Source organism: Pagrus pagrus (assembly GCF_965226575.1).
Source record: "Pagrus pagrus genome assembly, chromosome: 18".
NCBI lineage: Eukaryota > Metazoa > Chordata > Actinopteri > Spariformes > Sparidae > Pagrus > Pagrus pagrus.
This window is the reverse complement of record NC_140202.1, coordinates 2,410,811-2,431,163: the sequence shown is the minus strand read 5'-3', so window position 1 is coordinate 2,431,163 and position 20,353 is coordinate 2,410,811. Positions and strand designations below refer to the sequence as shown.

The following is a 20,353-nucleotide window of genomic DNA, read 5'->3' as shown; positions in this document are numbered from 1 at the left end:
CTTACAATGTTGAAAGTACATGTCCTTGTACTTATCTAACTACTTTTACAAAGTCAAAGAGCACAGATGATACAATATTTATCCTAAAACCTGTTTTATGTGCACACATGGTTGTTACATAGATACAAAGCCCTTCAACTTGTCTACCTGCTCATTTTGGTGTAGCAGAGAGAAGATCTCACATCTATTCTGTGTTGGTATTCCTCTGTTTTTTATTTTCTGGTGGAGTGCTGCTTCTGACACATCTGGGTCACATCCTCAGCAACCCCTGAAAGGTCCCTGTGGCAATGCCTTAAATGTATTTTGTAGGTACACAAGTCTGTCAGAGTCAGTGTGAATACATATCTCTGTACTTGTTGAAGCACAGAAGAGGAATATCTCAGTGGTAAAATAACATAAATAATAATCCTGAAGGTAATAAAAATCATCAGATAAAGTACCCCTTGCATATCTTATCATCTGAATACTACAGTATTACAAATAAAGATTTAAAGTAAGCCTCATTACAGTCTAAATTATATCAAAAGGTTGCTCTGAATAAAATTAGCCTTGTGACTGCCCAACTCGCCCACTTGTCAGCTCTGTTCCTACAGTGATGAGAGGTGAGTTGTTTAATCTGGGTCTCTGCTGACTCATCATTTTTTTTCTTTCAAGGCTGAGTTGGTTTGCTCGGCAGTGTGGAGACCAAGACCAAAAAAAAAAAAAAAAAGTGATCGTATTTTCACTGGAACATCTTTTCTGCTTTCCTGGGTTGGCCTGAATCTCAGTGGACAGGCTGTATCAGCACATTTCACTCCTTTGATCCATTAGGGGGGAAAAGGCACCAACTGAAGAGAGGGTTCACTGCTTCCCATTTTCGACCATTAACACAATTAAATTTGCTCTGTGGAATGTAGGCAAACACAGTTTTGCTGTGAAGCTCCAGAAATGATTTGTGGACTTTGAAACTTTACCCAACATCAACAGGGGTAAGTAGATCATGACAATTTTGAGTGAACTTTGTCTTTAAAGCAGCTACAAGAAACTTTAATTTGTTGTTCATTCTGGCGGCCACTCTCGACAAAACTGAAACAAAGTAAACTTTGCTTTAGTGACGCTGTCGTACCACCACACTACAGAGCAACTTCTCTCCTTGGGCTGTGAGACCCCTTATTCAACCTCAGCACTATGCCAAAAACGGTAGTTTTAATTGCTTGTGCAGGACATTTAGAGGTATCAGTATTAAATTGAAACTGCTTCATATTGGTTTTAAGTCCCTTGCAGTACGTTTAAGTATTTTCCCAGAAACAATGTGCTGCTTAATCTGCAGAATCCACATACCAGTATCTATTCTGTAATCTATGTATTATTCAGACTGCCTCACAAAACATCCCCTCCAAGGAAACAGTGGATGCTACCATGATGGAGCCACAAACCTTTACCATGGTTTGATTCAAGCACATTAAAGGATCCCTGGTTTTGCTTCTTTTGTGTTTGTAATTAAACCTGAAACATAATGAGATACGATTTGCTAGTACGCTCAATGTTCTACTTGCAATCAAGCTCTGATTTGGATTGGAGTAAGCAACATATTTGATCATTACAACTGAAATCATGCCTCCATGAGACAGAAATCCTGGACCGAGAGGACTACTGTGGGTCTACGTAATGGTTTGGCTTACGAGGCACAGTATCAAATAGCTCTTCCTCGCCTCTGTGGAAATTCTGTTTCCTTATTCTTTGCGGCAGCTTTGGTTGACCCACTTCCTGTGGCCTGATTGCCAGTTGTCATGGTGAAGCATTGTTAAAGGAAACGGGGCAATTCGCCTAGAACCCAGATTAAAGAACTGGACCAGATGACACTTTGCTAAATGATGTTTATTTATTCTACAGTGGAACGGTGTCACTGGGGTCGCAACACAAAGGAGGGAACTGGGCTGGAGCTTTGTTGTCTTGCCTCAGTCACCTATCACTGATGGTAATCTCTCAAGAAACACCTGGCTAAAAAGCTCCCTGTTCATTCTTCAAAGGCTTTGTAGCAATGAATTTCTGGTTTAAAGTATGTAATACCCTGACCCTGATCTATTCAGTTATATATGAAGTGAACAGGCAACAAAATCCCAGTAGAAAATTGAAGCTATAGTGTGACATTTTTGGCTGGTACCTAGATGAGAAGATAGATATGACCCCCTCTAAATTTGCTCACCAGCACCTCTAAAGTTCACTAATTAAAACATCAAATCTCCTGGTCCTGGTCAAGAAATAGTCCGGCACATAACTGCCCATAAATCTGCATTTTCTAAGTTTTACTCGCTGGTTTTTGTAGAAGGATGGGTCACGGTGAAAAAGCATGGTGACATCAAATGAGTTCAAATGAGCCTAGGGGCCAGTGTTGGCATGCTGACAGCTTAAATGCACCTCCCTCACATTTGAAACAGGCCAATGCTGGAGCAGAGGGGATTCACACCACCAGCACATTGGGGGATGGGAAGGACACCCAGGCAGTCCTTCTATTTCCAAGAACTGCAGTTGTTGGTGTGGGAAAGACAAAAAAAACTTTCCCCATTCAGCAGTCCCCTCTTCCCCTCTTACTTCTGACGTATCTAGAAAACTGCAACAAAGGAAGCATGCTCTATGTACCCGCTTTGAGCCAATTTGGCACACTTTGATTTTTCAGCACTAAAAATAATGCATTGAAGCAAGCGTTGTACCAAATATAATACATAGTACAAGTTTTGTTAATCCAGTGTTGGCTAAACAATATACAGTAAAAACAAAAAGTATTAAGAAAAAATTATAATTATTATTTTTATTTTATTTTTTACTTTTTACAGGCACACACCATTTCTCCCCTTCATTAACTGAAACAGGCTCCACTGAGAAGTTGTCTAAAAAAGTATGCAGTAAAGGTATTTCTGGATAATGAGCAGAACCCTCTGGAAGAGTTAAGTTCATGGAAGACGCCAGAGAACTCTGATGTAAGCTGAGCAGTGTGCTGGAAATGCGTCTCTTGTCCATCAGTAACGGCCTCTCCCTCCTCCTCTCCCTCTTCCTCTCCCTCCCCCTCTTCCCCTGCCGCCGCCCCAGCCTCTACCACGGCTGCTCAGGTGTCCTGCCGAGCGCCTCAGCTTCTTCCTCTCCTCATGGTGTTCCTGCTCTGCTTGCTGCTGCTTCTTCTGCTGCTCTGACTGCAAAGGACAACAGAATATTGCATGTTAAGTAAATAATGTTCTGTGTTTCCATCCTGTTCATTCATGAGGTAAAATGATTGTACGTTTTATGTATTTTTGTTAATCCATCTATTCTTTATTTTGTATGTTCCACTTTGTCAAGCGTCCTTGGGTACCCTGAAAGGCGCTATGTAAATTAAATTTATTATAATTATTATAATTTATACTTAGAGGAAAAGCGAGCAGTTACAACCATTGCTCACTTCCAGGTAGGGGCATGGGACAACAGAATTTTTAAAGTTTAAATGTTTTCTATATAGTATGGCGAGTATTCACTGTAATATTTGAATTATTTCTTGTTTGTTTTCAGGGAATTACTTCTGTGAAGTTTTTGTTTTTTGTACAGCCTCACATATGAATTCCGGACAATATCCAGAGAATCAGGTCCTGGTGAAGTCCATTAAATGTCTGCTTCAACTGATTCAGACATTTGTGTTCACACAACCAGCGTGTCCAACTTATGTCCATATGATTTCAGGGTAGCAATAAGAGTTGCAACGATTAGTCTATCGAAAGAAGAGTAATTGGCATCTATTTTGCAAACTATTTTGATTATAGATTAATAGTAGTAAAAGTAATTTTTTAAGCAAAAATGTCAAATGTGTTGAGTCCAGCTTCTTTATCATTTAGGATAATAAATAGAGTCTTTGGGTTTTGTACGGTTGGTTGGACAAAAGATTTGAAGATGTCAGTTTGGGATGAGCATTTTTCAGAATTTTGTTTACATTTGACTAACTACACGACTAATCAAATAATCATGAAATTAATTGACAGATTAATCAATAATGAAAATAATCTTTTGTTGCAGCCGTAGTTATGACTACTGTAAAATCTGTTGGGGATAGCTAATCACCTTTTGATAGTTTTGGGTGTTATTGGTAATATATGTCGCTGACGTTATATGATTTGGTTGCCTTAAATTTACCATGAGTGTGAGACTGCATGAAGTTAAACTGTCTTCAGACCACCTTGATGCATCCTCTCCCCCTTGGACAATTGGCTGCACAAGTTGGTCTACAGTAGATACAGTGTTTCGTATTTCATAAATTGTACTACATTGCTTGGTGCACCATGTGAACAGTTTACCTTCTTGAGAGTGAACGTTAGCTGTTTGCTGCCCACTGCAGTGTCAGCCATGTTGTTGGTTCCAGTGTGCTCCTCTAACTTCAGACGGTCCTCCAAAGACGCCCTGGAAGAACACACACATACCTCAACACAATATAACAAACAGTATACAAAGATAGCAGTAAGAAAGCAGTTTTGGCTAGAATTAGAAAATGTAATTCTAATATGTTATATTCTTATTTATTGATTTAAGTTTGAAAATGTGTTAGCATGCACCACAAGATGTCTTCATTAAGTGGAGTCAGGTTATGCTTAATCATAAACAACTGCAGACCCTAAAGCAATCTGAATAATAATCTGGATTTCAAAGTGTCCCACACAACAAGCCAGTACTCCTCTAACACACAACCATTTAATATATTAGACATACTTTTGAAGTCTCTGCTTGCGGGCCATGTCATTAAAACTTCGGAACTCCTCCCCAGTTTTGATCTGATAAAACTGAGGCTGACTCATCTTCTTGCTCTCAGCCATGTTTGCGTTTTTTTCTCCTCCGTTCTCCTCCAGCAGGACAGTGTTGCGGTCTACTTCCTTCCTCTTCTGCCGCTGCCGGTCTCGGTCCTCCTGTCGCAGGAGTCTCCGCTGCTCCCTCACCTCCTCCACCCAACTCTTGTCGTCGTCCGAGCTCTCCTCCTCAGAACTGCCTCGCCCTTCAGGCTCCTCCTCGTCTTCATCCACCTAGCCGAGATGGTACAAAACCAAAGTTACTGATTCGATACTCTTTCGGGACCGAACAATTCCAGAAAATAAAGAATGTGCAAACACTGCTCGCGAACAAGATGAACAAGATAAACGGATGACTGTTCATTTCTTTGATTACGGAGTGCTACAGGCTAATGTCACACTTAATACAGAATGAACAGAAAGAAAGAACTGAATGTGGAAATCCACTATTTAGTTAAACTTCTCTCTTTCATTTCAATTCAATGCCTCAAAAAAACTTGTGTTCTAAATGCCTGGAGACTTTCAAAGTTTCTTTAACTGTGCAGGAATCATAACTAACAGCTAATTTCAGCATTACCTGTTGGGAAGCAGCAACCTGCTGAGCCAGTAGACGCAGCTTCTTCTTCCTCTTTTGTCCGACCTTGGAGACGATGGGGTTGAGCAGGCGGAACTCCTCGCTGTGTTCGTCCACCTGGTACTCTGGGTTTTCGAACATCACTTTGAAGCGGTCGTCACCCAGGATGCTGGGGAGGGCCTGCAGTGTGGATAAATTGAGATCAGAATGATTAATATGATGGTTATGTAGTGCATCCTTTTTTTGGCAGGAAAAACATTCATCTCAATGATGAGTTCTGAACATCGTAAACGTAAATGAATTCAGGGACCTGAAAAGCTGAAATGAATTTTGATTGATTGATTGATTTTGTAATCTCCAGTGTGTTCTCCTACCTTGCCCTTCTTTTTCCTCGAGGCCAGCTCGGCTTCATCATCACCCTCCTCCATCAGCTTGAGAGCCAGCTCCTTGTTCACCTTGGGCAGCTTCTGCCTCAGTCACAACACATTGCACATTTGATTACACACAGGAAACAGGAAATATGATCGAATCAGATGTACTTGGATTACATTTTTACTGATATCATCATCAATGCATGCTGACTTGTCTGTGTCTAAACTAACGTGCTGACTTGTGTACTTAACGTGCTGACTGTGTACTTAACGTGCTGACTGTGTACTTAACGTGCTGACTTGTTTGTGTCTTCTTAGGAAGGGTTATTTGTTTTAAACAAATAACCCTTCCTAAGAAATGTCTATGTCTACTAGTCGCAAAACGGTAGTTTGTTTTAAATGCTTCAGAAGAGTCAGACAAGATGAAGAAAATCTGGGCAAACCAGTATGAAATGTACATTTTAACCCATGAAATGATCATGGGGAACTTATATATGTCAAGAAAGCATGTAAAAAATGTATTAAGAAGATATTGGAATTTGTTTTCAATACTGAGCAAGGTAGAGTCTAAACAAGTGATCTGAATGACTTTCTCCCATATACAAACATAAAAGATAGAGGGGATAACTTCTCAGGGCCAGAGACTTGAACAGTTCATCTTTGCAAACTAAGATGAGACACTTTGTCAGGACCTCTCACCTTAACCTGCACTCTTTGGGTCCTGGACTCCTCAATCTTCTGGCGGATCTTATCCTTGCGATACTCCTCGTATGCAAAAGGATTTGCCATGGTTTTGACCTGCGCGCAAACCAAACAGCAAAACTGTCAAAACTAAACATACCTAACAGCAGGTTTTGTCTCAGGCTGGATTTAACAACACAGCTATTTAATTAAGACACGTTGACATGAAGTTGACATGGCGGTTAGACACCTTACCTTGTGATAAAGCCTGATGTCCATGAAATAGCCGTGCATGTAGGCTCTCAAAAGAGATGATCCCACCAGGTGAGACAAACCTAATAAAAATATGGGAAACACATTATTATTATTATTATTATTTCTTTTATTTGAGCAGGGACAGTGCACAATAAAACATTAACCCTGTATGTAACAAGGACAGATGCATTGCACCGGGTTTTAGCAAGTTGCTATTTTCCACCCGTAGTCCCTGGGCAGGTAGATGGAACATACAACAAATTAAAAACAGTTACTAAATTCACAGTTGTGCAAAATTTCAATTACAAAGTCATGAATACACACATTCCCACATCATTAAAACAATTTACCCCCCTCCCGCCAACTTTTATAAATAAATATCCCCCCCATCAAATACACACACACACACACATCCACCCTCAAGATTTAAAATACTGTATGTGGTGAGTATACACATAATAAAGTCACAAATGTCTTGTCCGTATTATTAGTGCGGCTATATGGATGATAATGCCAGTCTGTCAGTTGGATGGTCCATCACTTTGGTCCAATCTGAAATATATCTTCCCTTGCAAGGCAGCTGGAATTGCAAGATCAGGTGGTCATGTGATCTTGCAGATCCATCATACCAGGTTTCACCAACCAATTGATTGGTTGGTTGAATCAATCAGTGTCCTTTAAGAAACTACTGGCAACTACATGCATGGTTTAGGAGTGATGACCAGCAAGAGAACTGACTGTTTGTCGAGAGGTTAGTGTAACTGCTGTAATAGCATCAGTTATATCAGAACTGGAGAGTTTATTTCAGAAAGAAGAGTAAAGAACAACTCTGAAGGCTTGAAAAAAAAAAAAAAAGAAAATTTCATGTTTTCACTCTGACTGCATTCCAGTGGTCCTAGCACTCTCCTACTGTTGATCTGATTGGTTACAGGTAGCCAGTGATAGACTGTGATAATACAGAGGGTTGTCTGATCACCTGGCAAGTATTTTGTGAAAGTGCCTGCCATTTTCCAAACTGTTTCTAGTGGCACCTTTTCAACTGGTCTTGTGAAACAAACCATCTGGAGTGTCAGGTTAGATTCTATCATCAACTAATGAATGGAGTACAATGAAATGTACTATTCATGGTCCCCAGAGGATGAACCCCACTGATGATTCTTTCTTCTACTGCCACAATGACGTTACCTTTTTGAATTTTCTTTTAAATATTTTAACAGCCACTACATGGACTGCCAGGGACTTTGGTAAATATATTGATGGTGCCCAGAACAATAATTTCAATGACATTGGTGACTTTTCCCCCAGTGCCACCATGAGGTTGACATCCGTGGTCTTGATGACAACTTTGCTGTTCCTGTAATTTTTCACGCAGAACCATCATTTGGCATATGATCAAAATACCCACAAAATATTGGCACTCCCATCTGCCACAGCTGTGTTTTGTGTTATCTAGTAAATAGTAGCATGCAACACACTAAACTAAAATGATAAACATAGTAAACATTTTACCAGCTAAACTTACCAAGCATGTTAGTATTGTCGTTGTGGCCATGTTAATATGATAATGATAACATTTAGCTCACATGCTGTATAGCCTCACAGAGACATTAGTATGGCTGTAGACTTGGGCCTCATTTAGACCAAATCAGCCACAGTGTTGTATGGTGGTGTGGGAGTGTCATTCCATGGTCCATTTGTGTGACGTCATGTCGTGAACTTTAACGCCAGCAATCTAGAAAGTGGCGGTAATGCACCTCAAAGCAGTTTGCCACTTGCAATTAAACAAAAAAGGAGAAGCTGCTTTGTTGCTATGCTACTAGCATGATGGTCAGATTTACAAAAACAAAAGTAAACAACAGCCTTTGTTTTCAGGATTTACCTGAGAATAAACTTGCTTACAGAAAAACTATTTTGTGAGATATATGCCCAAAATGTATGAACTTTAAAAATATGTCATTAAAAAAAGAGAATCTCCAACCTGAGATTTCTCACTCGAGGATGTGAATGGGAGCAGCAGCATGCAAAGGTTGTGCTAATTGTAAGTAAAACATTCTTCTTGTATCTTGTATCAAAGCCAGTCAGCCAGTGAGAGAATTTGGATACAGAGACACAGAGAATGTAGAGTAAGTGTCGTCCCAGTGGGCTCTCCTCATGTTGCCTCCTGGTTACATAACAGGGCCACATTACGTGGCTCCTGTAAATCAACACCGCTGTTCCCCTGCCTGCCCCCTCCTCTCCTTTTATTCCACAGCAGCCAACCATCTTTCTGCTTCTTGCCATTTGATCTCTTTACTGCTGAGCCTGCATTCCAATGTTCATTCAACCCTTCCAGTGTCCACTCCCCGGACCCTCCTTCCTCCCACCCCCACACGCTGCTTCTTACCTAAAGCCTCTCAAACGTTCCCTGGGCCTCTAGTTAGGTAGTCTAGCCACACGTGCTAACCCCAAAGGCGGCAAAGTGGCTCAGCCTGACTCATAGTTTTGGGTGTAACTTTCAGGGCTGGGATTAAACTTTCTATTTGAGCAGGGATCTCTTTAATCTTCTGTACTTTCTAACTAAGATAATTAATGCACCACTTGCATATTTGGTTTTGGGAAATCTTTTCCATTGAATAGGTCGTTTAACTTTGAGGTTTACTTCCATTTGCAGTGAGGTTTGTGACGAAAAAAGAAATCAAGGCAGCAAGGTCTCACCCAGATTTTCCAGGTCCTTCCGGGTGACAAACTTGTAGTCATCATACACTGTGCTCTCTGGGCTTTCCTCCAGCTCCTCTGTCAGGTTGTCAAGGAAGGAGCACCACCTAGGCGCAGGACCCAGAGCCTAAACACGCACACACACACAAACACGTCAGCACTCCCAGTTCAGATTTAGATTGTTAAGTAAGCATGAAACCTGCCATGTATGTATTTGTTGAAACAAAAATAGACTGTCCAACTGTCTAAGGTCGTGTTTCCATTCCAGTTAGACATAATTTAGCCCTTCCTTTTCCAAGGAACTGTAGATTTTGGCCTCATGTTAACTGACACTGGCACAGTGACAAGTGTCACTGCTTCTCAGGTTGAGCAATCATTTCACAGTGTGCACCTTTGGCTGCAAATACAAATTTTGTGTTCAAGGTAAAAAAAAAAAAGAAAAAAGAAAATCAAACAAACATTCCCAACATTGTCACTGCTGATTGCGCACTTGAAATTCTAACTTTGACATGACCTCATGTCCAGAAATGCTATCAATAATATTACCCAACCAGGAAATTCAAATATGTTTCTGTCAATATCTTGTTTGGAAGGCAAAACCAGCTAAAGCTGCAGTTGATTAATTGATTATCTAAATTTTAAAAAATTGACAAGGAACTCAATATCACTGAACAGGTTACACCCATAGACACACAGCATGTAACATGTGGCGAGGGGTAACTTTTTTTTAAAGGACAGTTTTGGATCTTTTAAGGGCACCTTCACAGCAGACTTAAGTGTAATGTGTATATTTTAAGTTATTGCTCACCTATAGCAATGCCAGTGATTAACTGCTCCACTTACTGTGCTAACATTACACACAGCACCTTTATGAGTGACACCAGTCTTTGAGTCTGAGCTAATCGGCTATCCCGGGGCTCTTGCCAACTAGCCACATGCTGCTAACTCTCCACCTACCCCCGACAAATGCTGGTTCGCATAAAATCAAACTGTATTACACTCGCACACTGGACCGGAATGGAATAGTTTCACATTTTGTTTGTCTTTGTCTCCAACAACATGCAGTTACAGAAGAAATTGAACAAAAGACAGAGTAAAGGTTAACCGGTTTTAAAAGTAAGGTAGATCAAAGATCCCCTCATGCTGTGACGTCTCACTGAGGTGGGATCAATGAATGGGTGGAATTCCAATGCAATAGGCCAGACTCAGCATTTTCTGCCTCTTTTGTGGAATTTGTTTGGTCCACCTAGATGATGACGTCTTGTGGCCTCACACACTGGGGCCAAAGTTGAGAGACAGTTAAGCGCTCAGTCATTCTTATCACTGCTGAGCTGATAAAAGCTTCAAGCTGTCCTTCACACATAACCAGAGCTGTATGAGGAGCTGAGGGCTGCTTTTTCGATGCAGAAACATCACAGAAGCATAAATGTCAGGTTGCTCAAACAAGTCTGAACGCAGATCCTGATTTTCCGAGAAGTCTGCTTTCTGAGACTATAAACAATGACATGAAAAGTCTCACTCAGGGCAGGACGTAATTGCTGTCTGAACTAACCTCAGTGCTACAATTCTTTGAAAATGACATCAAAGGTTGTGGCCTAAAGTGGAGCCAACAAACTGTGAATTCCTCATCTTTCTCATCAAAAGTGTATTTATCTTTTGACTACTGTACAATTGTTTTTTCTGAAACTAGTTCCCATGGGGCACACGAGTCGCCTCTCTATGGCACTTATCCTCTGAGCTCAACTAGGGCTTTGATGTCCATTATTGGATTCATCTTCCAACTATTTTCTCAATTACTCGCTTCATTCTTTGCTCAGTTAAATTTAAGAAAGTAGGAGTAATTGCCAATCACAATTTCTTAAAGCCCAAGACAATGTCTTCAATCAATTAATTTGCCCCATCCACAATGCAGAACCTAGAAATATTGAATTTATATCACATAAGACAAATGAAATCAGCACAGCCTTAGAACTGACAAGCTGAAACTCACAGATGTTGGCATTTTTGCTTGAATAAAGCCAAACTTTGTTTCAGCTGTAGATCCAACATGGACTACAACAGCTTAGTGATGAATTCACCTAATGAAGGACAGAATGTCCTAAGTTCAGCTCTTCCACACCCACCATACCTAGAATTTCCCCATTTACACAAAGCAAAGTCTAGTTTACTCTACAAACACAGAAATACCCACCAGGAACAACACACTTTAAATAAAATCAGAGTCATAAGACAGACTGTTGATGACAAGTTTTCACCAGTTTAGTCATTGTGTAGTGGCCTTGTGAGAACCAGATCATTGGAAGAGAAAATAAACGTACACACTATTTCTTGCTTCCTCCTACACATGTCCGTAAACAGTCACCTGAATCACTGAGGCTTGTACACAAAGCTGTTCTGTGACAAAAAATAAAAATAAAAGCATCCATCTCAGATATGTGCTGTCAGCACAGCACCTGATGAACAGGGTGTGAATGTGACGGGTCTGCTGCACGCTGGTTATACCAGTGTACTAAGCCAGCAGTAATGAATACAAATGCCTCTGCACTCACCGGGATGTAGAACGTGTTCATCTTGGGATCTTCATTTGCAGTGAAGAGCATACCTATCAATGAGACACAGGATGTATGCAAAACAATGTCAGGAAGGAAGCAGGGCAGATGTCACAGAGCTCATCTGTAATGTTAACACTACATTTAGTTTCAATTATGCATATTTGAAGGTCTTATTACACTTAAAAAATTAAAAAATAAACCATTATGTGAAATAGTTAACAGGGCTGGTTTAGATTTGATAGTCCGATCAGACTATCATCTCTTGAGGTAAAAAGTGGTATTATGAGATATGTCAGACAGGGGCTAGCTAGTTAACATGCTAACTCCAGTAGAGATCTCTACATCAACATCTTGTGTCTTTGACGTAACATCAAAACTGTTCTTTTGATAATTTTAGTCGACTTTTGAATGTTTTAAACTAAATTTCTAACACATTGCAGGCACATTTATTAGATATTGCACACGTCATGTACACACAAGGACAGTTACTGTATATAGTATGTTTATCTTTATTCTAATAGTTTTTTATTATATTTTTTATTCAAATTGTTATTTTATTCTTTCCAATATCTCCTTATTATTGTCTCTATTTTTGAGACTTACTCTTGTGCTGCTACTTATTTCCCTCTGTACTGCTGTGTTACCTGCAAATTTCTCCCAAGGGTGATCAATAAAGGAACATCTTATCTTATCTTAAAGAAAGAAACATGAATAGAATGAGCTGAGTAACGTAGCTAATATATATTGTCTTTACCTCACTGCTCTTAGAAAAGGTTTAAGATATGGAACCACGTGCAAAACGACCTTACATAACTTACTTAAATAAAGATCTAAATGATGACTTCAACGTTGACTTTTGACCTTGTTTAAACTGACGGGCATGCAATCAGTCTCTAGTATGTGAACTCTACTGTAAGATGGTGCCCCCCAGAGGTGAAAGACAGCTAGAGGTTGTGACAAGGGTTCACTTTTGAAATCATTTTAAAAGACCAAATTTTGACAATTTGTAGCTACATTAAAACTTACACGTATTTAGCAATGCCAGCAAGTGCTAACAATGCTATCTGCAGAAACAACACTTGACTTTACTCCTTAAGTTTAAGTTAAGTATCATTCCTCCTGACCTTTTTTCAAGTTATTTTTTGTGACTATGTTTGCCCCTAAACACTTTTAAGTTACTATTCAGTAGTTACATGTAGTTTTTTATGCTTCATTTATTAGATGTTCATTATATAAAATTACTAATACTCTAATTACTAGTTTTTATAAATGATTTTTTTGTACTCCCGCTGCTGCAACGCTTCTATTTCAGAATCAGAATTCCTTTATTAGTCCCACAAACGGGGAAATGTGTGCGTCACAGCAGTACCAACAATATATATTATATAACAATAAACAATAATAATAGTAAAAAATAAACAATATAATAAAAAGGTAAGAAATAGAAATAGAATTGTATATACATAATATGTACAAATATAAACAGTGTGTGCAGTGTATTATCCTGAATGGGACCAACAAAGTACATTTTTTCTCATGACATTGTTGGAAAAATTGTTCTCACCTGTATTAGGGTAGATGCAAACATCATTGATGTTGGTCTGAGGCTGTATGGAGGAGAACACTTTGCCCTGTAGCAAATAGATAGAACACATAAAAGATAAGGACATCAGAAAGAGTCTAAAGGGATCCGGACAGTCCCGTCCTGTCGTGGTTGTACTGAAGCAACCATTTCCAACGACTAGACCATGAGTACGTACATATTTCTGCCAACAAGTTACCATCTTACCTGATATTAGTGTAAGGAGACTTGAAAACACTAATAGACTATATAAATATGAAAACAACCCTTCATACATCATCATCCATGCGTACAGAATGTAATAAAATGAAAATCATTACAAATGACATTATCAGCTAACAAATGAAGTGAAATGTCTTTGAAAAATGTCCATGAATTTTCAGAATATCTCAGTATTTGGTATGTTTCCCTTTTGCTTTAATGACAACATGCACTTGAGCTGGCATGGACTCCTCAAGTTTAACACATTTTAACCAATAAGCGCAAACAAATTATTATGTATCTGAGCTGAGGGTGCTTTTCTAACTCTCATTGTACTAAGCTTAATATCTTGATCTTCTGATGGTGTGGTCACTTTTGGTCCCGGATCGTTCTTTGGATACAAGTGTTAAAAGGGCTTTTTTTTGGGGCAAGTTTTTCCTCACTCGAATCGAGGGTCGAAGGACAGAGGGTGTCGTCTCTGTACAGATTGTAAAGCCCTCTGAGGCAAACTGTGATTTGTGAATTTGGGCTATACAAATAAAATTTGATTTGATTTGATTTGATTTGATTTGATCCAGTTTCTGCAAAGCATTTTAAAGTTCCATGCACTGCCACCTTAGAAACCTTTAGTCTAGCCATGTAATGACTTGACTTGACACTGCATCAGGATAATGAGCCCAAACACACCCTAAAGTTGTGCAAGAACTACCTGAAGACCAAAGAAGACCAAGGAGTCCTGACTGTCATTGTCTCCATGCCAGGTCGAGTGCATGCTATCATCAACGTCAATGGGGGAAATACCAAATACTAAGATATTCTAAAATTCATCAACCCCATTGAATATTAATGGGGCACTTGAAGACAGAGAAAGCCAAGCATTCTGTCACATCACCAGAAGCTTTCAGAAACACTGTCAAAGCATGCTGGGATAGCATGAGTCATCAGGTTTAACTTGTGGAGTCCATGCCAATTCAAGTGCATGCTGTCATGAAAGCAAAAAGTGGGACATACCAAATACTTAGATATGTGAGCGACAATAGGTATATCAGGTCCTGTAATGGCTGTTACTGATTCTTACAGTGTCTTTGTTCCAGATTTTTATAATCTTAGAGTCGGCAGACACAATGAGGTCCAGCTGATCGTGGAAGTGGAGTGACTTGATTGGCAGGTTGTAGAAGTGGTCTTTAACCAGCAGCGGCTGGTTGGAGCGCAGGTCATAGAGCAGTACCTGATAGACAAAGCAAACACAACTATTAAAATCTATTTTATTCTTAAAGAAGTAGGCTTCCAAATGCTAAAATAATAATAAAAATGTTAAGGATGTGTTTATGGCCATTATATCATTCCTAACATCAACGTTCCCCTTTATATAAAACCAACAGCAAATAGCTGCATTAAACCAAAAGAGGCAACATCACAGGGGCACCAGCTCAGTCAGACTTTTAAGTTCTGAGCTCCTCTTGAGAACAGTGTCACTTTGTGAGTCAACTAATCTCAGGAAGAAGAGGCAAAATTTCAGCTGAGAGTTTACAACAACAACAACAACAACAAACAGAGCGGAAGTGGAGCACGCTGATTGCAGACCAGTGATAAAGACGCAGAAAAGCTAGTCCATGCATTTGTTACTTCCAGGCTGGACTATTGTAATTCTCTATTATCAGGCTGCCCTAACAAGTCTCTAAAGAGTCTCCAGCTGGTCCAGAATGCTGCAGCACGTGTACTGACAGGAACTAAGAAAAGAGATCATATTACCCCTGTATTGGCCTCTCTGCACTGGCTCCCTGTAAAATCAAGAATAGAGTTTAAAATCCTTCTCCTCACTTACAAAGCTGTTAATGGTCAGGCACCATCATATCTCCAGGAGCTCTTACAACCCTATCACCCAACTAGAGCATTACGCTCCCAGAACGCAGGATTACTTGTAGTTCCTAAAGTCTCCAAAAGCAGAATGGGAGCCAGAGCCTTCAGTTATCAAGCTCCTCTTCTGTGGAACCATCTTCCTGTTTTGGTCCGGGAGGCGGACACCCTCTCTACCTTTACGAGTAGACTTAAGACCTTCCTTTTTGATATAGCTTATAGTTAGGGCTGGCCCAGGCCTGTCTTGGACCAGCTCTTAGTTATGCTGCTATAGGCCCAGTCCGGGGGACAAATGACACACTGAGCTTCTCTCTCCTCCCCTCTCCTCTCCATCTGTATACATTATGCCTGTATACATGCCCCATCTCTGCATGTCACTGACTTCACTTCTTCCCCGGAGTCCTTGTGCTTTCTAGTCCTACAGGCTCCCATGGATCCTGGCCGCGCCCGGGTCGTGGATCGTGGATGCGCCTACTGCCATGACCCTGCCTGACACCCACCACTACTGTTGCTAATATTAGTCATATCTCTGTTACATACGTTCCACTACTATTATTGTAATGCATTACTACATACTATCCTTACCATTAATCACTACTACTGTTATCACTAGTAATCACATTTCCATGTGCATTTCATCATTATTGCTGTAATACATCTTTATGTACTTTCACTCCTGTCAACCATCGCTTATAATTGAATACATTGTGATCTCGTTGATCTGCTCTGTACATGCGACATCTATTGCACGTCTGTCCGTCCTGGGAGAGGGATCCCTCCTCTGTGGCTCTCCCTGAGGTTTCTTCCGCATTTTTTTCCCTGTTAAAAGGGCTTTTTTTTTGGGGGCAAGTTTTTCCTCACTCGAATCGAGGGTCGAAGGACAGAGGGTGTCGTCTCTGTACAGATTGTACAGATTTGATTTGATTTGATTTGATGTCAACAGGATGGACTGGTGTCCAGCAGCTGTCGACAGTCATCATTAAAAACAAAAGCTAACACTTCTTTGAATTATTAGCTTGACTCACCTGTCCTGTGCTGGTGCCGACTGCCATGGTGAGAGAGCCATTAAACTTCAGTGCACTTATGGAGGGCAAACTTTGAACTCTGTCAACAAAACAGAAATAAGAAAACATTATATCAATATGATATTAAAGGGATAAATGGCAAAGTGAGACACAAAGACAAAATTATGAAATCATGGTAGATAGTGTTCCTGCTTTGTGACCGATTAATAAACTGTGAATCAGATGAAAGCTGGATGTTGTACCATAATGATGCACAGCTTGCAGCTTGTTTTTCATGCAGCAAATTTACTGGCAGTAAAGAAAAGTGCCATGTGGCTACATACAGTATGCATCGCCAGGCTAACATCAGCTGAAATTATGTCACATGTCACTGTAACAGCTTGGTACGTACTCTGTTCCTTCAGGGAGGCTGCTCAGGGCACAGTCCAGCATGCCCACTCTGTTCCGGACACGAGGGTCCCAGCATTCAACCCTACCCTGGGATCCCAACAGAGGAGATATCAAACAAACGCAAGGGTAACACAAGGTTTGAGGAAGCTACAACTCATGACTTTATAAAGAATTGTAAAGCTAACTGGGGCATTTTATTATTTATAAATGTATTTATTATCTAATGTAAGACAGATGTAATGGTTTAAAACTTTAAAACTTTAACACTCAGAAATGATGCAACGGACATATTTCATCAGTCCAGCTCATTAAAACACATGTAAGTAAAAATATGAAAATATCTGTTTAAAACAGGCGAAATCAACCGGTTCATTACTGAACACAGCCAATGAAAGTGAAAAGTTCTGTGCTTTACTTTAATATAATGCAGTACAAGTCTCTATATATTATAAAATGCACTCAGCAATGAACAGCCAGCCACATACACAGTCATGATTTCAACTGTGTCTGCTAATAACTGCCTCATCTCACACACAGGCTGCAATGGCACTTACCTCAGAGGTTCCTGTGGCAAACAAATGATGGACGGGATTGATGTCACACACATTGTTCTCTCTGGTCGAGAAGTCAAGACAAAGAATCATCATGAACATCAGCTGAGAGCAATGACATCAAGCTGACCAGTTAATGACCAGTAAATGTCAGATTGCACAAAAGACTTGAGTGGTACAATGATTTTTTACATTTTCACCTGGCTGAATCTAGCATTAACCACTCACTGTTATTGGTTACATAGTATCACTGCACACAAAAACTATTAACAGTTAGGGAAAACACTTTGTTGTACTTACACAGCATCTGTCTGAAGTGAGTTGAGGAAGCATCCTTGTTCAAGATTCAGCCTGAAAACTTCTGAACTGAAAATATAAACAAAAAAATCACCTGTGATCAGCAAACAAATTTGTTCGACATGCACAGGACAAATATCTAAAAGGTGCCAGAATGACAGAGTGCCTCAACATCTATTGTTCAATCCTACTCTCACCTTGTCCCCACAAAAAAGAGGTCGCAGGAAGGGTAGTGGTAAGAAAAGTCCCGTCCAAACTTTGGAATGCGTGTCTTGTAGTAGTGTCCGTGCTGGGAGTGAAACTCTACGTAGCGGTCAGAGTGTAAAAACACCAACTGCACAGACACACAGAAAAATAAATGGTGAACAGAGATGTCCTGGTCTACAAATCGTGTTTCCAGATGTAAGAAAACACGTTTGTTTGGTACAGACCCCAACAAATGTCACATCATCCTGATTTTAATAGTTTTTCAGTGAAAATGTAAATTGCAATGCAAGAATGACATTGCTTTTTACATACTGTAAAAGCAATGTCAAAATAATCGCAACATTAGTTTTTGAAAACATATCGTGCAGCCCTACGTCGTACATAAGTAATATAGTTTTAACCTTGTCCCTGCAATCTAGGCGGAAGTTAATTTGATTAATCCTGGGTAATAGTACAGATTAATATACATGTAGTTAATTAATTGTAAACCCAAAGACTTCTGGACTTTACAACACTCTGAAATTATGGAAACATTTAGCTCACAGGAGTCGGAAACAATCTTAAGCAACCACCACGTAAATCTAATTCCACAAATAGTATAATGCTAATCACATTAGTATAGTTTAAAGTTCATCTCTATCCATCGGAGCAGAAATACGGTGTTTAATGAGAACAAATAGACACGCAAAAAAAACATATGTTGATTTAAAATATGAACGTCAACGTTATGAATGGCGCTTTGAACTACTCGGTATAGCCCCACCTCACAAAAAGGTCCATCCTACTAATAACTACTGTTACATCAGGGGATCCCTGTGAAAGTTGGATGATTTTAATGTCTATGTTTTTATTATTTTACAGGTAGGTTAACCAAAATGTCATTACCACTTTCTGACAACCTCACCGATCCTTCCAGCAATGGCATGACAATACTACGCATTTACAGACCACATAGGTATAAAATGATGTCACTACATAACAATAAAGATCATACGGCAAAGAGTTGGGGCAAGAGAGCCCCAAATTGCTTACCTTAGAGTAGTCATCTGACAGGATGTCAAAGGCCACAACTTTGAGAGAGAGAGGAAGAAAATTCATCACATTTAGTCGTACATGACATGGGGGCTCTACAACAAGTGGGTGTGTCTGCTGACTTACCATCTGAATCCAGACAGCGCTCAAACTTCAGGGACAGTTGGTAGGTGTCATAGCAGCGAATCCTGGGTTTGTAAGTGCCTGAAATTAATGGAAGATAAAAAAAAAACATACTCAAAAAATGAAGCAACTGCATTCCTGCCTGTTCTGACTGACAACTGGTGACTGGTGGTCTGATGAAACACTATCCACAGCTCGTCTTACCTGCTGCCAGGATGAACTGACCATCCCTCGACACTTTGATAGAGGTGCACACTGTAGGCATCTCAAAGTCCTGGATGAGTTCAATCCTGCGCTGGATGTCTGGGGGAGAAATGAATTGTCAGAATACCACATACATAATGTGCATGTGGAGGACAATTAACCAGCCTGTGATGCTGAAAATGTAGCACTCAACTCACCGACATCTTTCTTTTGTATCTGTCTCTTCTTCCGATCTGACAGCCACTGCGTTTAAGATGTACAGGTGGTTAGGATTTGGCATTAAGATAACCAATAACGCAGCGTTTAGTTACAGCCATAGATGTGTTTCATATTACTTGCTTCCTACCCTTGTTTGATTTGTTTTAGTTTATGTCAACTAATATTACTGAAACAGCATTAACTGAAATGAGTGGTGCAATAATGAGGTACTACGAAAAAGTAGATTAATAGTCACGACTAGCTGTGTTAGCTAGCTACCTTAGCTAGTCTCAAGGTAAGGCAGTAAACTTTATAGCTAGCTTATGAAATATAATTAAGCGTTGGGAGCAAGCCGTATTTCTTACCTCCGGAAGAGATTTTCCATAGCTTAAATTGTAAATCTTCACATCATTCACGCTAGATATCTGCATCGTAGAGAGCGAACAAGACTCTGGTTACACATAACACTGTTACTACACACCGCTGAACTGCTCTGAATCCACGTTGTGCCTCGGAGCCAAAACAGGAAGTCAAGATGTGTTTTCCGAAATAGGTCCGAGTGGAAACCACACTGAGAAAACAGTCCCGCCCCTGCCCAAAAATTCTGGGTTAAAACGATAAAAAAAAAAAAAAAAAAAGATTATGCAACCGACAAAATTGATAAAAGTTAATTCGTCATTCGTGTTACACACTTACGTTAAATAGCAGCATTGTTTTATCCATAATGTTAGCATGGGTCAAGAGCCAATAGGTATTTATATATATATATATATATATATAT

The 20,353-nt window shown here is 39.9% G+C and overlaps 1 protein-coding gene across 1 annotated transcript; it reads right to left on the bottom strand.

The window, feature by feature from the left end:
• Positions 1–1,839: 1,839 nt before the first annotated feature.
• Positions 1,840–20,100, bottom strand: nol10 (nucleolar protein 10). The gene is made up of 21 exons (XM_084381692.1): positions 19,938–20,100; positions 19,572–19,617; positions 19,375–19,473; positions 19,174–19,251; positions 19,048–19,085; positions 18,006–18,142; positions 17,812–17,877; positions 17,515–17,575; positions 16,962–17,047; positions 16,571–16,649; positions 14,767–14,916; positions 13,470–13,536; positions 11,903–11,955; positions 9,354–9,480; positions 6,660–6,739; positions 6,423–6,521; positions 5,727–5,819; positions 5,356–5,532; positions 4,705–5,012; positions 4,296–4,398; positions 1,840–3,167 (listed from the first exon to the last, which is right to left on the bottom strand). Exons 1-21 carry the CDS (start codon positions 20,001–20,003, stop codon positions 2,997–2,999), a joined length of 2,184 nt encoding a protein of 727 aa, XP_084237818.1. The 5' UTR covers positions 20,004–20,100; the 3' UTR covers positions 1,840–2,996.
• Positions 20,101–20,353: the final 253 nt, after the last annotated feature.